This window comes from Bos grunniens, chromosome 3 (assembly GCF_055505025.1).
Source record: "Bos grunniens cultivar Pamir isolate PY7600 chromosome 3, Bosgru_T2T1.0, whole genome shotgun sequence".
Classification (NCBI taxonomy): Eukaryota; Metazoa; Chordata; class Mammalia; order Artiodactyla; family Bovidae; genus Bos; species Bos grunniens.
Genome location: NC_141167.1, coordinates 54,933,172 through 54,948,335, shown reverse-complemented (window position 1 = coordinate 54,948,335; position 15,164 = coordinate 54,933,172). Strand labels below are relative to the sequence as shown.

Here is a 15,164-nt window from a genome sequence, read left to right as displayed (position 1 = left end):
TCAACATGGGAGAGGCCAGGACCTTCACAATCTCAGCCCTTGTACTTCAGAGTCTCTCTCTGTTCCACAGACAGAGCCTGTGACCCAGACCTAACCACTTTCTTGGTCTCTGTGACTGGTTCACTTGAGACAATGAGACAATTCTGAGCATTTTGTTTGAATGGCTTGATAAAGGCCCTCCCCCTCTCCTGTTGTGCTTGCCATCAGGAGGCTGTAGAGGGTGGAGCCATGACTGTCATTGTGGCTCCATGAGGGAAGGTCTGAAGCTGTTAGGGGATACCATGGAGACTTGAAATGAAGCCAGAATTGAGAGAAAACAAACCACATCCTGATGACAGCATGAGAACTCCAGATCTAACCATTTTTGAAGCAGGATTTACCTCTGAACTTTTCAGCTGTAAGAACCAAGACATTTTCCCTCCTTTTTCCCCTTAAACCAGTTGGAGATTTCTTGAGTTCATTGTTTCATTTGTTATTTGCAACTGATAGAGTCTTAATAGATAAGTCAACACTGACATTCTAATGATGAAATAAGAAATGCACAGAATGCTCAAATGGCCTTGTTAGTCACACACCAAGTGTGTCTACTTTCTTTATGTGATTTGTTGTTCACAAGGTTTAGTAATCTTATTAGATGGGTACAACTTTAATATTGTAATAAATATATAATTTATCCATTAAATCTGATGTATTAAATTCTTTTCATACATCATTTACAAAATTTTTTCATACATATCTTTTAAATATGTACATATTGTTAAATATGTTCTTACTGAAAAACTCAGACTTAAATTGAAGAAAACCACAAGATCATTCAGGGATGACCTAAATCAAATTCCTTACGATCATAAAGAGGAAGTGACAAACAGATTCAAGGGATTAGATCTGATAGACAGAGTGCCTGAAGAACTATGGATGGAAGTTCATGACATTGTACAGGAGGCAGTGATCAAGAACATCTCCAAGGAAAGAAATGCAAATATGCAAATGGTTGTCTGAGGAGGCCTTACAAATAGCTGAGAAAAGAGAAGCAAAGATGAAGAAGCAAAGGAGAAAAGGAAAGATATACCTATTTGGATGTACAGTTCCAAAGAAAAGCACAGAGAAAGAAGAAAGCCCTCCTCAGTAATCAATGCAAAGAAATAGAAGAAAACAATAGAATGGAAAAGACTGGAGATCTCTTCAAGAAAATTAGAGATACTAAAGGAATATTATTATGAAAACCTAGACAGCATATTAAAAAGCAGAGACATTACTTTGCCAACAAAGGTCCGTCTAGTCAAAACTATGGTTTTTCCAGTAGTCATGCATGGATGTGATAGTTGAACTATAGAGAAAGCTGAGCACAGAAGAATTGATGCTTTTGAACTGTAGTGTTGGAGAAGACTCTTGAGAGTCCCTTGGACTGCAAGGAGATCCAACCAGTCCATCCTAAAGGAGATCAGTCCTGGGTGTTCATTGGAAGGAATGATGTTGAAGCTGAAACTCCAATACTTTGGCCACCTGATGCAAAGAGCTGACTCATTGGAAAAGACCCTGATGCTGGGAAAGATTGAGGGCAGGAGGAGAAGGGGATGACAGAGGATGAGACGGTTGGATGGCATCACCAACTCAATGGACATGGGTTTGGGTGGACTCCTGGAGTTGGTAATGGATGGGGAGGCCTGGTGTACTGCAGTTCATGGGGTCGCAAAGAGTCGGACATGAATGAGTGACTGAACTGAACTGAGTGACTGAACTGAACTGAACTGAAGGGAATATTTCATGCAAAGATGGGCACAATAAAGGACAGAAATGGTATGGACCTAACAGAAGCAGAAGCTATTAAGAAGAGGTGGCAAGAATACACAGAAGAACTATACAAAAAATATCTTCATGATCCAGATAACCACAATGGTATGATCACTGGACTAGAGCCAGACATCCTGGAATGTGAAGTCAAGTGGGCCTTAGGAAGCATTCATTCACTATGAACAAAGCTAGTAGAGGTGATAAAATTTCAGCTGAGCTATTTCAAATCCTAAAAGAGGAGGCTGTGAAGTGCTGCACTCAATATGCCAGCATATTTGGAAAACTCAGCAGTGGCCACAGGACTGGAAAAGGTCGGTTTTCATTCCAGTCTCAAAGAAGGGCAATGCCAATGGATATTCAAACTACTGAACAATTGCACTCATCTCACACGCTAGCAAAGTAATGCTCAAAATTCTCCAAGCCAGGTTTCAACAGTATGTGAACCATGAACTTCCAGATGTTCAAGCTGGATTTAGAAAAGGCAGAGGAAGCAGAGATCAAACATCTGCTGGATCATCGAAAAAGTAAGAGAGTTCCAGGAAAACATCTACTTCTGCTTTATTGACTATGTCAAAGCCTTTGACTGTGTAAATCACAACAAACTGTGGGAAATTCTTCAAGAGATGGGAATAGCAGACCACCTTAGCTGCCTCCTGACAAATCTGTATGCAGGTCAAGAAGCAACAGTTAGAAATGGACATGGAACAACAGACTGGTTCCAAATCAGGAAAGGAGTATGTCAAGAAGAACATATATTGTCAGCCTGTTTTTTTAACGTATATGCAGAGTACATCATTAGAAATGCTGGGCTGGATGAAGCAAAAGCTAGAAGCAAGATTGCCAGGAGAAATATCAATAACCTCAGATATGCAGATGACCACCACCCTTATGGCAGAAACCAAAGTAGAACTAAAGAGCCTCTTGATGAAAGTGAAAGAGGAGAGTAAAAAAGTTGGCTTAAAGCTCAGCATTCATTCTTAGAAAACTCAGATCATGAGATCCAGTCCCATCACTTCATGGAAAATAGATGGGGAAACAATGGAAACAGTGAGAGACTTTATTTTTGGGGGCTCCAAAATCACTGCAGATTTGGGCCATAAAATTTAAAGATACTTGCTCTTTGGAAGAAAAGCTATGACCAAACTAGACAGCATATTAAAAAGCAGAGACATTACTTTGCCGACAAAGGTCTGTCTAGTCAAAGCTATGGTTTTTCCAATAGTCATGTATGGATGTGAGATTTGGACTATGAAGAAAGCTGAGCACCGAACAATTTATGTTTTTGAACTGTGGTGTTGCAGAAGATTCTTAGAGTCCCTTGAACTGCAAGGACAGCCAATCAGTCAACCCTAAAGGAAATCAGTCCTGAATAGTCATTGGAAGGACTGATGGTGAAGCTGAAACTTCAATACTTTGGCCACCTGATGCAAAGAACTGACTCATTGGAAAAGAACCTGATGCTGGGAAAGATTGAAGGCAGGAGGAGAAGAGGATGACAAAGGATGAGATGGTTGGATGGCATCACTGACTCAATGGATATGAGTTTGAGTAAACTCCAGGAGTTGGTGACGGACAGGGAAGACTGGCATGCTGCAGTCCATGGGGTCACAAAGAGTTGTATACGACTGAGCAACTGAACTGAACTCAACATATTGTTAAATGATCACCACAGTAAATCAAGTTAACATCTATTATCATATATATTATTTAAGTCCATAAAACAAAAAACAGCTTATGCAGAAAATATTATTTGTAGATTAAAATCTGAAGTTTAAGAGAGCTATACAACAAACAACCCAATCAAAAAATGGTACAGAAGACCTAAATAGGCATTTCTCTAAAGAAGACAAACAGATGCCCAACAGGAACATGAAAAGATGCTTGACATCACTAACTATCAGAGAAATGCAAATCAAATCTATAATGTGGTGACCTCACTCCAATCAGAATGGCCATCATCAAAAAGTTTACAGATAACAAATGCCGGGAAGGGTGTGAAAGAAATGGAACCCTTCTATACTGTTGGTGAGAATGTAAATTGGTGCAGCCACTGTGGAAAATAGTATGGAGGTTCCTTAAAAAACTAACAGTAGAGCTACCATATAACCCAGCAATCCGGAGGGGCAGTCCTAAGGTGGTGGAGCACTAGGACGGGGAGGCCACTTTCTCCGCAACAAATTCATCTAAAGATCATTTGAACGCTGAGCAAATTCCATAAAACAACTTCTGAATGCTGGCAGAGGACACCAGGCACCCAGAAAGGCAGCCCATTGTCTTCAAAAGGAGGTAGGAAAAAATATTAAAGATAAAAAGAGAGACAAAAGAGTTAGGGACAGAGACCCATCCCGGGGAAGGAGTTGTAAAAGAGGAGACATTTCCAAACCCCAGAAAACCCTCTCACCCGCGGGTCTGTGGGGAGTTTTGGATTCTCAAAGGGCAACATAACTGGAAGGAAAAAATAAATAAAACCCACAGATTATGTGCCTAACCACAACTCCCAATGGAGAAGTAGCCCAGATGCTCGGATCCACCACCAGTAAGTGGGGGCTGAACAGGGAGGTGCGGGCTGCATTGCTTAGGGTAAGGACCAGGCCTGAATGCCCTGAGGACAATCTGAGGGAGCTAACGTGAGATAGCACCCCAAATTGCGGGATAGCCAGAGACAGAGAGAAAAAAAGAGAGAGAGAGAGAGAGAGAGAACCTTCCCGTGAAAAGCTCTAGCCTAAGGCACTGCCAGGCAGCTCACAGAACAAAGGACTGAGGAAATACCAGAGGAGAGCTAGACCAGCCCATCCCCGCCGGAGGCAGAGAAGCAGGCTGGCGACAGCCTGAGCGGGAAGGGGGCAATCTTGGCCCCAGAGACAGCCTTCTCTACCAAACTACGAGCAGGCTCCCAGTTGCTAACCAAGTCTTCCTGGAATCCAGGATGGTTGACATCCGCCAGGAGGGCCGCAGCCAGAGATCAGCTCCCCAGAGAAGACACACAGCGCTCCTGCTGTGCACCCATGAAATCTAGTGGCTGGGACCAGGGAGGTGATAAGACGCACCGCCCAGCTGGGGAGAGTGCACTCACCAAGCACCTGGTCACCTGAGCTGCTCTGACCTGGGAAGGGCATAAAACGCCTTTGTGGAGTACCCAAGAACCTGAACCTGAGCGGCTTAGACCTGGGAAGTGCACGCAACCCAGGTCCTGCCTTAGACAGTTCCCCTGCAGAGCAACCTGGAGCCTGAGCAGTGTAGACTGGGAAAGCACACATGCCGTGAGTGGGGGCAAACCCAATGTGGCCCAGACACTGTGAGCACTCCCCACACACGCCAGTGATATTTGTTTGCAGTGTTCCTCCCTCCCCACAGCACAACTGAAAAAGTGAGCCTAAATAAGTGACCGCCTTCACCCCCTTGTGCCAGGGTGGAAATTAGACACTGAAGAGACTTGCACCCAGAAGAAGCCAAAATAAACAGATGGAACCACTTTGGAAGTGACAGGTGCAACAGATTAAAACCCTGTAGTTAGCACTGACTCTATTGGAAGGGGCCTATAGACCTTGAGAAGTATAAGTTGGAACAAGGAACTATTTGAAACTGAACTGACTCCATGCTGCCCACAACAGCTCCAGAGAAATTCCTAGGTATATTTTACTATTATCATTTTTTTTTATTTTTAAAATTTTTTTACTTTTAAATTCCTTATTACTCCTTTAATTTTTATTTTTATAACCTATTATTACCTTGCAGAAAAAAGACCCTGTTTTTAAAGCAAATTTCATATATATTTTTAATAATTTTTGTGATTTTGTTTTTTTTTTAATATTGTATTTTTGAGAATCTAACCTCTACTCTAGATTTTTTATCTTTGCTTTTTGGTATTTGTTATCAATTTTGTACCTTTAAGAATCCAATCTTCAGTACCCATTTTTACTTAGGAGTATGATTACTGGCTTGATTGCCCTCTCCCTCTTTTGACTCTTCTTTTTCTCCCCCAGGTTACCTCTATCTCCTCCCTCCCCTTCTCTTCTCTACTTAACTCTGTGAATCTCTTTGGGTATTCTGGGCTGTGGAGAACACTTAGGGAACTGATTACTGGCTAGATCTGTCTCTCTCCTTTTGACTTCCCCTCTTCTCCTCTTGATCAACTCTATCTCCTTCCTCCCTCTTCTCTTCTCAATGTAACTCCATGAACCTCTCTGGGTGTTCCCAGCTGTGGAGAGCACATAGGGATTTGATTACTGTCTAGTTTGCTCTCCTCCCTTTTGATTCCCCCTCTACTCCACCTGGTCACCTCTATCTCCTTCCTCCCTCTTCTCTTCTCCATGTAACTCTGCAAACATCTCTGGGTGTCCCTCACTGTGGAAAATCTTTTCTCCATTAACCTAGATGTTTAATGATCTGTGCTATATGGATAGAGAAGTCTTGAGGCTACTATAAGAATAAGACTGAAAACCAGAGGCAGGAGGCTTAAATCCAAAACCTGAGAACACCAGAAAACTCCTGATTCCAGGGAACATTAATCAATAAGAGCTCATCCAAAAGCCCTCCATACCTACACTGAAACCAAGCTCCACCCAAAAGCCAACAAGTTCCAGAGCAAGACATACCACGCTAATTCTCCAGCAATGCAGGAACATAGCCCTGAGCTTAAATATACAGGCTGCCCAAAGTCAAACCAAACCCATAGACACCTCAAAACTCACTACTGGACACTTCATTGCACTCACCAGAAAACAGACACAAGCTTCCCGAACCAGGAAACCTTGACAAGCCACTCGTCCAACCCCACCCACAGGGAGGAACCTCCACAATAAAGAGGACCCATACACTTCCGGCATACAGAAAGGCCACACCAAACACAGCAATCTAAACAAGATGAAAAGGCAGAGAAATACTCAGCAAGTAAAGGAACATGATAAATGCCCACCAAACCAAACCAAAGAGGAGGAGATAGGGAGTCTACCTGAAAAAGAATTCAGAATAATGATAGTAAAAATGATCCAAAATCTTGAAAACAAAATGGAGTTACAAATAGTCTGGAGACAAGGATTGAGAAGATACAAGAAATGTTTAACAAGGACCTAGAAGAAATAAAAAAAGAGTCAATCAATAATGAATAATGCAATAACTGAGGTCAAAAACACTCTGGAGGGAACCAACAGTAGAATAACTGAGGCAGAAGATAGGATAAGTGAGGTGGAAGATAGAATGGTGGAAATAAATGATGCAGAGAGGAAAAAAGAAAAAAGAATTAAAAGAAATGAGGACAACCTCAGAGACCTCTGGGACAATGTGAAACACCCAACATTTGAATCATAGAAGTCCCAGAAAAAGAAGACAGATTACTGTACCCAGCAAGGATCTCATTCAAATATAAAGGAGAAATCAAAAGCTTTAAAGACAAGCAAAAGCTGAGAGAATTCAGCACCACCAAACCAGCCCTTCAACAAATGCTAAAGGACCTTCTCAAGACAGGAAACACAGAAAAGGTGTATAAACTCGAACCCAAAACAACAAAGTAAATGGCAATTGGATCATACTTATCAATAATTACCTTAAACGTAAATGGGTTGAATGCCCCAACCAAAAGACAAAGACTGGCTGAATGGATACAAAAACAAGACCCCTATATATGCTGTCTACAAGAGACCCATCTCAAACCAAGGGACACATACAGACTGAAAGTGAAGGGCTGGAAAAATATATTACACAAATGGAGACCAAAAGAAAGCAGGAATAGCAATACTCATATCAGATAAAATAGACTTTGAAATAAAGGCCGTGAAAAGAGACAAAGAAGGACACTACATAATGATCAAATGATCAATCCAAGGAGAAGAGATAACAATTATAAATATATATGCACACAATATAGGAGCACCGCAATATGTAAGGCAAATGCTAACAAGTATGAAAGGGGAAATTAATAGTAACACAATAATAGTTGGAGACTTTAATACCCCACTCAAACTTATGGATAGATCAACTAAACAGAAAATTAGCAAGGAAACACAAAATTTAAATGATACAATGGGCCAGTTAGACCTAATCGATATCTATAGGACATTTCACCCCAAAACAATGAATTTCACCTTTTTCTCAAGTGCACATGGAACCTTCTCCAGGATAGATCACATCCTGGGCCATAAATATAGCCTTGGTAAATTCAAAAAAATTGAAATCATACCAAGCATCTTTTCTGATCACAATGGAGTAAGATTAAATGTCAACTACAGGAAAAAAAAAAATATATATATATATATATATTAAAAATACCAACATATGGGATTCATGTTGATGTATGGCAAAACCAAAACAATATTGTAAAGTAAAAAAAAATTTTTTTAAATACCAACATATGGAGGCTAAACAACATGCTTCTGAATAACCAACAAATCACAGAAGAAATCAAAAAGAAATCAAAATATGTATAGAAATGAATGAAAATGAAAACACAACAACCCAAAACCTATGGGACTCAGTAAAAGCAGAGTTAAGGGGAAGGTTCATAGCAATATAAGCTTACCTTAAGAAACAAGAGAAAAATCAAATAAATAACCTAATTCTACACCTAAAGCAACTAGAAAAGGAAGAAATGAAGAACTGCAGGGTTAATAGAAGGAAAGAAATCATAAAATTTAGGGCAGAAATAAATGCAAAAGAAAGAAGACCATAGCAAAACTCAATAAAGCTAAAAGCTGGTTCTTTGAGAAGATAAATAAAATAGACAAACCATTAGCCAAACTCATCAAGAAAATAAGGGAGAAGAATCAAATCAATAAAATTAGAAATGAAAATTGAGAAACCGCAACAGTTCATTTCAGTTCAGTTCAGTTGCTCAGTCGTGTCTGACTCTTTGTGACCCTATGAACTGCAGCACGCCAGGCCTCCCTGTCCATCACCACCCCCGGAGTCCACCCAAACCCATGATCAAGTCGGTGATGCCATCCAACCATTTCAGCCTCTGTCATCCCCTTCTCCTCCTGCCCTCAATCTTTCCCAGCATCAGGGTCTTTTCCAATGAGTCAGCTCTTCGCATCAGGTGGCCAAAGTATTGGAGTTTCAGCTTCAACATCAGTCCTTTCAATGAACACCCAAGACTGATCTCCTTTAGGATGGACAGGTTGGATCTCCTTGCAGTTCAAGGGACTCTCAAGAGTCTTCTCCAACACCACAGTTCAAAAGCATCAATTCTTCTGTGCTCAGCTTTCTATATAGTCCAACTCTCACATCTACACATAACCACTGGCAAAACCATAGCTTTGACTAGACAGACCTTTGTTGGCAAAGTAATGTCTCTGCTTTTTAATATGCTGTCTAGGTTGGTCATAACTTTCCTCCCAAGGAGTAAATGTCTTTTAATTTCATGACTGCAATCACCATCTGCAGTGATCTTGGAGTCCAGAAAAACAAAGTCAGCCACTGTTTCCACTGTTTCCCCATCTATTTGCCATGAAGTGTTGGGACCGGATGCCATGATCTTAGTTTTCTGAATGTTGATCTTTAAGCTAACTTTTTCACTCTCCTCTTTCACTTTCATCAAGAAAAAACAAACAAATACAAAGGATCATAAGAGACTACTATCAGCAACTAAATGCCAATAAAAAGGACTACTTGGAAGGAATGGACAAATTCTTAGAAAAGTATAACTTTCCAAAACTGAACCAGGAAAAAATAGAAAATCTTAACAGACTCATCACAAGCACCAAAATCGAAACTGTAATCAGAAATCTTCCAGCAAACAAAAGCCCAGGCTTCACAGCTGAATTCTACCAAAAATTTAGAGAAGAGCTAACACCTATCCTACTCAAACTCTTCCAGAAAATTGCAAAGGAAGGTAAACTTCCAAACTCATTCTATGAGGCCACAATCACCCTAATACCAAAACCAAAGATGCCTTGAAAAAAGAAAACTACAGGCCAATATCACTGATGAACATAGATGCAAAAATCCTTGACGAAATTCTAGCAAACGGAATCCAACAACATACATCATGACCAAGTGGGCTTTATCCCAGGGACGCAAGGATTCTTTAATATCTACAAATCAATCAATGTGATATACCACATTAACAAATAGAAAGATAAAAACCATATGATTATCTCAATAGATGCAGAGAAAGCCTTTGGCAAAATTCAACATCCATTTATGAGAAAAAAAAAAAAAACTCTCCAGAAAGCAGGCATAGAAGGAACATACCTCAACATAATAAAAGCCATATATGATAAACCCACATCAAACATTATCCTCAATGGTGAAAAACTGAAAACATTCCCCCTAAAATCAGGATCAAGGCAAGGGTGCCCACTCTCACCACTACTATTCAACATAATTTTGGAAGTTTTAGCCACCGCACTCAGAGAAGAAAAAGAAATAAAAGGAATCCAGACTGGAAAAGAAGAAGTAAAACTCTGTTTGCAGATAACATGATCCTCTACATAGAAAACTCTAAAGATTTCACAGAAAATTACTGGAGCTAATCAATGAATATAGTAAAGTTGCAGGATATTAAATTAACACACAGAAATCCCTTGCATTCCTATCACTAAAAATGAGAAAACAGAGAAATAAAGGAACAATTCTATTCACCATTGCAATGAAAAGAATAAAATACTTAGGAATAAACCTATCTAAAGAAACAAAAGATTTATATATAGAAAACTATAAAACACTGATGAAAGAAATCAAATATGACACAAATAGATGGAGAAATACACCACGTTCATGGATCGGAAGAATCAATATAGTGAAAATGAGTATACTACCCAAAGCAATCTATAGATTCAATGCAATCTCTATCAAGCTACCAATGGTATTTTTCAGAGAATTAGAACAAATAATCTCACAATTTGTATGGAAATACAAAAAGTCTTGAATAGCCAAAGCAATCTTGAGAAAGAAGAACGGAACTGGAGAAATCAACCTGCCTGACTTCAGACTATACTACAAAGCTACAGTCATCAAGGCAGTATGGTACTGGCACAAAGACAGAAATACAAATCAATGGAACAAAATAGAAAGCCCAGAGATAAATCCACATGCCCGAGGGTTTGGGGGCAGGAGGAGAAGGGGATGACAGAGGATGAGATGGCTGAATGGCACCACTGACTCAATGGACGTGAGTCTGAGTGAACTCCAGGAGTTGGTGATGGACGGGGGGCCTGGCATGCTGCGATTCATGGGGTCGCAAAGAGTCGGACATGACTGAGCGACTGAACTGAACTGATAGACATCTTATCTTTGACAAAGAAGGAAAGAATATACAACGGAGAAAAGATAATCTCTTTAACAAGTGGTGCTGGGAAAACTGGTCAACCACTTGTAAAAAATGAAACTAGAACACTTTCTAACACCATACACAAAAACAAACTCAAAATGCATTAAAGATCTAAATGTAAGACCAGAAATTATAAAACCCCTATAGGAAAACATAGGCAAAACACTCTCTGACATAAATCACAGCAGGATCCTCTATGACCCACCTCCCAGAGTAATGGAAATAAAAGCAAAAATAAACAAATGGGACCTAATTAAACTTAAAAGCTTTTGCACAACGAAGGAAACCATAAGCAAGGTGAAAAGACAGCCTTCAGAATGGGAGAAAATAATAGCAAATGAAGGAACTGATAAAGAATTAATCTCAAAAATATATAAGCAGCTCCTGCACCTCAATTCCAGAAAAATAAATGACTCAATCAAAAAATGGGCCAAAGAACTAAACAGACATTTCTCTAAAGAAGACAGATGGCTAACAAACACATGAAAAATGCTCAACATCACTCATTATCAGAGAAATGTAAATCAAAACCACAATAAGGTACCATCTCACGCTGGTCAGAATGGCTGCTATCAAAAAGTCTACAAATAATAAATGCTGGAGAGGGTGTGGAGAAAAGGGAACCCTCTTACACTGTTGGTGGGAATGCAAACTAGTACAGCCACTATGGAGAACAGTGTGGAGATTCCTTAAAAAACTGGAAATAGAACTGCCATATGACCCAGCAATTCCACTGCTGGGCATACACACCAAGGAAACCAGAATTGAAAGAGACACGTGTACCCCAATGTTCATCGCAGCACTGTTTACAATAGCCAGGACATGGAAGCAACCTAGATGTCCATCAGCAGATGAATGGATAAGAAAGCTGTGGTACACAATGGAGTATTACTCAGCCATTAAAAAGAATACATTTGAATCAGTTCTAATGAGGCGGATGAAACTGGAGCCTATTATACAGAGTGAAGTAAGCCAGAAAGAAAAACACCAATACAGTATACTAATGCATATATATGGAATTTAGAAAGATGGTAATGATGACCCTATATGCAAGACAGCAAAAGAGACACAGATGTAAAGAACAGTCTTTTGGACTCTGTGGGAGAAGGCGAGTGTGGGATGATTTGAGAGAATAGCATTGAAACATGTATATTATCATATGTGAAACAGATCACCAGTCCAGGTTCAATGCATGAGACAGGGTGCTCAGGGCCGGTGCACTGAGATGACCCTGAGTGATGAGATGGGGAGGGACGTGAGAGGGGGGTTCAGGATGGGGAACACATTTACACCCATGGCTGATTCATGCCAATGTATGGCAAAAACCACTACAATATTGTAAATTAATTAGTCTCCAATTAAAATAAATTAATTAATTTAAAAATAATAATAACCCAGCAATCAATCCCATTCTGGGCATATATCCAGAAAAGATGAAAACAAAACTCTTTAATTCAAAAAGATACATGCATCCCAGTGTTCATATCAGCACTATTTACAATAGCCAAGACATCGAAGCAATCTAAGTGTCCACTGACAGATGAATGGATACAAAAGATGTGATATGTATATATACATATACACACACACACACAATGTAATACTACTCAGTCATAGGAAAGAATGGTACATTGCCATTTGTAGCAACATGAGTGGAAGTAAGACAGATAAAGAAAAATATGCTAATATCTAGAGACTGGCATACTGAGTGAAGTAAGTCAAAGACAAATATCATATGATATCACTTATAAGTGGAATCTAAAAAATAATATAAATGAACTAATATACAAAACAGAAACAGACTCAAGGACATAGACAACAAACTTACTGTTAGCAAAGGGGAAAGGGAGGGAGGGACAAATTAGATGTTTGGGATTATCAGATATACACTACTATACATAAAACAGATAACAGGGATTTACTGTATAGCACAGAGAACTATATTCAATATCTTGTAATAACCTATAATGGAAAAGAATCTAAAATATATATCAATATATAACTGAATCACTCTGCTATACATCTAAAACACAATATTTTAAGATCAGCCCTACTTCAACTTTTCAAAAATAGTTAAACATTTTCCTGTAAAAAAAAAAAAAACCTGGAGGTTTAGAAAAGTTGACTTGGCTTTCAGGCCTAAAAACTAGTAAGGGATAAGGGTCAAGTGTTCTTTTTACTTTTATATATTATCTTCATTTTCATTATGCTTTTGATCACTCCACAAACACTTTTTACCTTGAAAAGTATAATTGACTATAAATGCAAGCAAGACATAAATAAGCATTAAGTTCCATAAAATTAAGACATATGACTTTTTTAAATAGTATGATCTTACCTAAATCAGTATCTCGAATTCCCATGTACAATTCAAGAAGATCATCAACCTTTCCAATCGCCTTTTCCTTGGCTTCAGAAGGCTTTATCGAAGAAAAGAGAAATAAGACATTTTTACATGCAATCTCTTGAATGCTGAGGCACACATGGGGGAAATCTGAAGTAGAGCCAGTTCCTGGTTGTGTACTTCAGCTAATTTTAATGGAAATATATCTAGAATGTGCCCTGTAATTCAATACAAATCAATACAGTAAATACTTATTTTTAGTGTTTGTGATAAGTATTATAGATTCAAAGAAGAAAAACTAGGAATGCTGTCTCCAAGTAGCTAGCAATCTAGAAGGGAGAGAGATGTGAAAAAAATAGCTATTTAACCACAATAAGGACAATTTCTAAAGGATGTCAAAGGTACAGAGGCATCATAGGGGCAATAAATTTTTTTTATTTATTAATTTATTTTTGGCTGTGCTGGGTCTTCTTTGCTGTGTGTGGGCTTCATTAGGCGAGGTTCAAGGGCTCAGTAGTTGCAGCTCATAGACCTTAGAATTATGGGCTCAGTAGTTGCAACACTCAGGCTTAGTTGCCCCACGGAATGTGGGATCTCCCCAGAGCTGGGATAGAACCCAGGTCCCCTGCATAAGCAGGAAGATTCTTAACCACTGGACCACCAGGGAAGTCCCAGTGGAAGTAAATTTAAATCTCTAAGAGTCCAGGAAGACTTCAGAAAGGTGACTTAAGAACTGTGTTTTCAAAATTAACTGGTGTCAGATAAACCAGGACAGATAGAAGACAACAGAGACATGAAGTCTATGTGGGGTCACAGAGTCTGATAGAAAAGTACAGCAAGTTAAAGGGACTGCAAGATATCCCATGTGACATGACTAGATCTCAAGGGGTCCTGTGTGCCTTGAAAAGGGCAGAACTCACCCCAAGAGTAAAACATCCTAAACACATACGTCTAATTATTTGTACCGTAGTCACCCATCCTTATCTGTGGTTTTGCTTTCCTCCTCAGTTACCTCAGTCAACTGAGGTCCAAAAATATTAAATGGAAAACTCCAGAAATAAACAGTTCCTAAGTTTTGAATTATGTGCCATTGAGTAATATGATAAAACCTCACACCATCTGCTCCATCCCAGAACCCCCAACCATCAACATCATCTGCTCCTGAGATCCAACCTTCCCCATCATCACAGCTAGATGATCCTCCTTCTGACCTAGAGTAAGAAGGCTAATGCTACGTCACAATGCCGGCATCATGCGCCTCACTCCATCTCATCACACTGGCATTTTATCATCTCACATTCGCACAAGAAGAGTGAGTCCAGTAAAATAAAATCTTTAAAGAGAGAGACCACGTTCACATAGCTTTTATTATAGTACATTTTATACTTGCTCTATTTAACTATTAGTTGTCATCAACTTTTACTGTGCCCAATTTATAAATTAAGCTTTATCATAGGTATATATGTACAGGAAAAACAGTATACACAGAACTCAGTACTATCTACAATTTCAGGCATCCATTGAGGGGTTTGGAATGTGTCTGCTGTGGATAAGAAGAGACTACTGCATGCATTCTTTATCAATTACATATATAATATGTGTATTAAGGGTACCAAAATATTTTTGTTCTTCCTAACTATTTAGTAAAAGTTTCTATGAAAAAACATGATCACATATATTTTATTGTTCTTTAAAAATCTTGGTTTAATATTTGGTAAAGTCTGGTTCTATGTTTATTTTAATATTTGGTTTTAAATCACTTCA

General features: G+C 39.1%; 1 protein-coding gene across 13 annotated transcripts in view; it reads right to left on the bottom strand.

Annotated features, from left to right (window-relative positions):
- The window catches only part of GIPC2 (GIPC PDZ domain containing family member 2), a 99,978-nt gene that overhangs the window by 14,796 nt on the left and 70,018 nt on the right, over window positions 1-15,164 (bottom strand). For 12 of the 13 annotated variants that reach the window (XR_015160328.1, XR_015160327.1, XM_086390739.1 and 9 more), the window contains one exon: window positions 13,395-13,476. Coding sequence is in view for 11 of the 13 variants with exons in the window: in XM_086390739.1 (XP_086246865.1) it covers window positions 13,395-13,476 (82 nt within the window). In the remaining 2 variants the exon portion in view is untranslated. Of the gene's footprint in view, window positions 1-105; window positions 267-13,394; window positions 13,477-15,164 lie in introns of those variants that run through there. The other variant, XM_086390740.1, reaches the window with a different exon arrangement.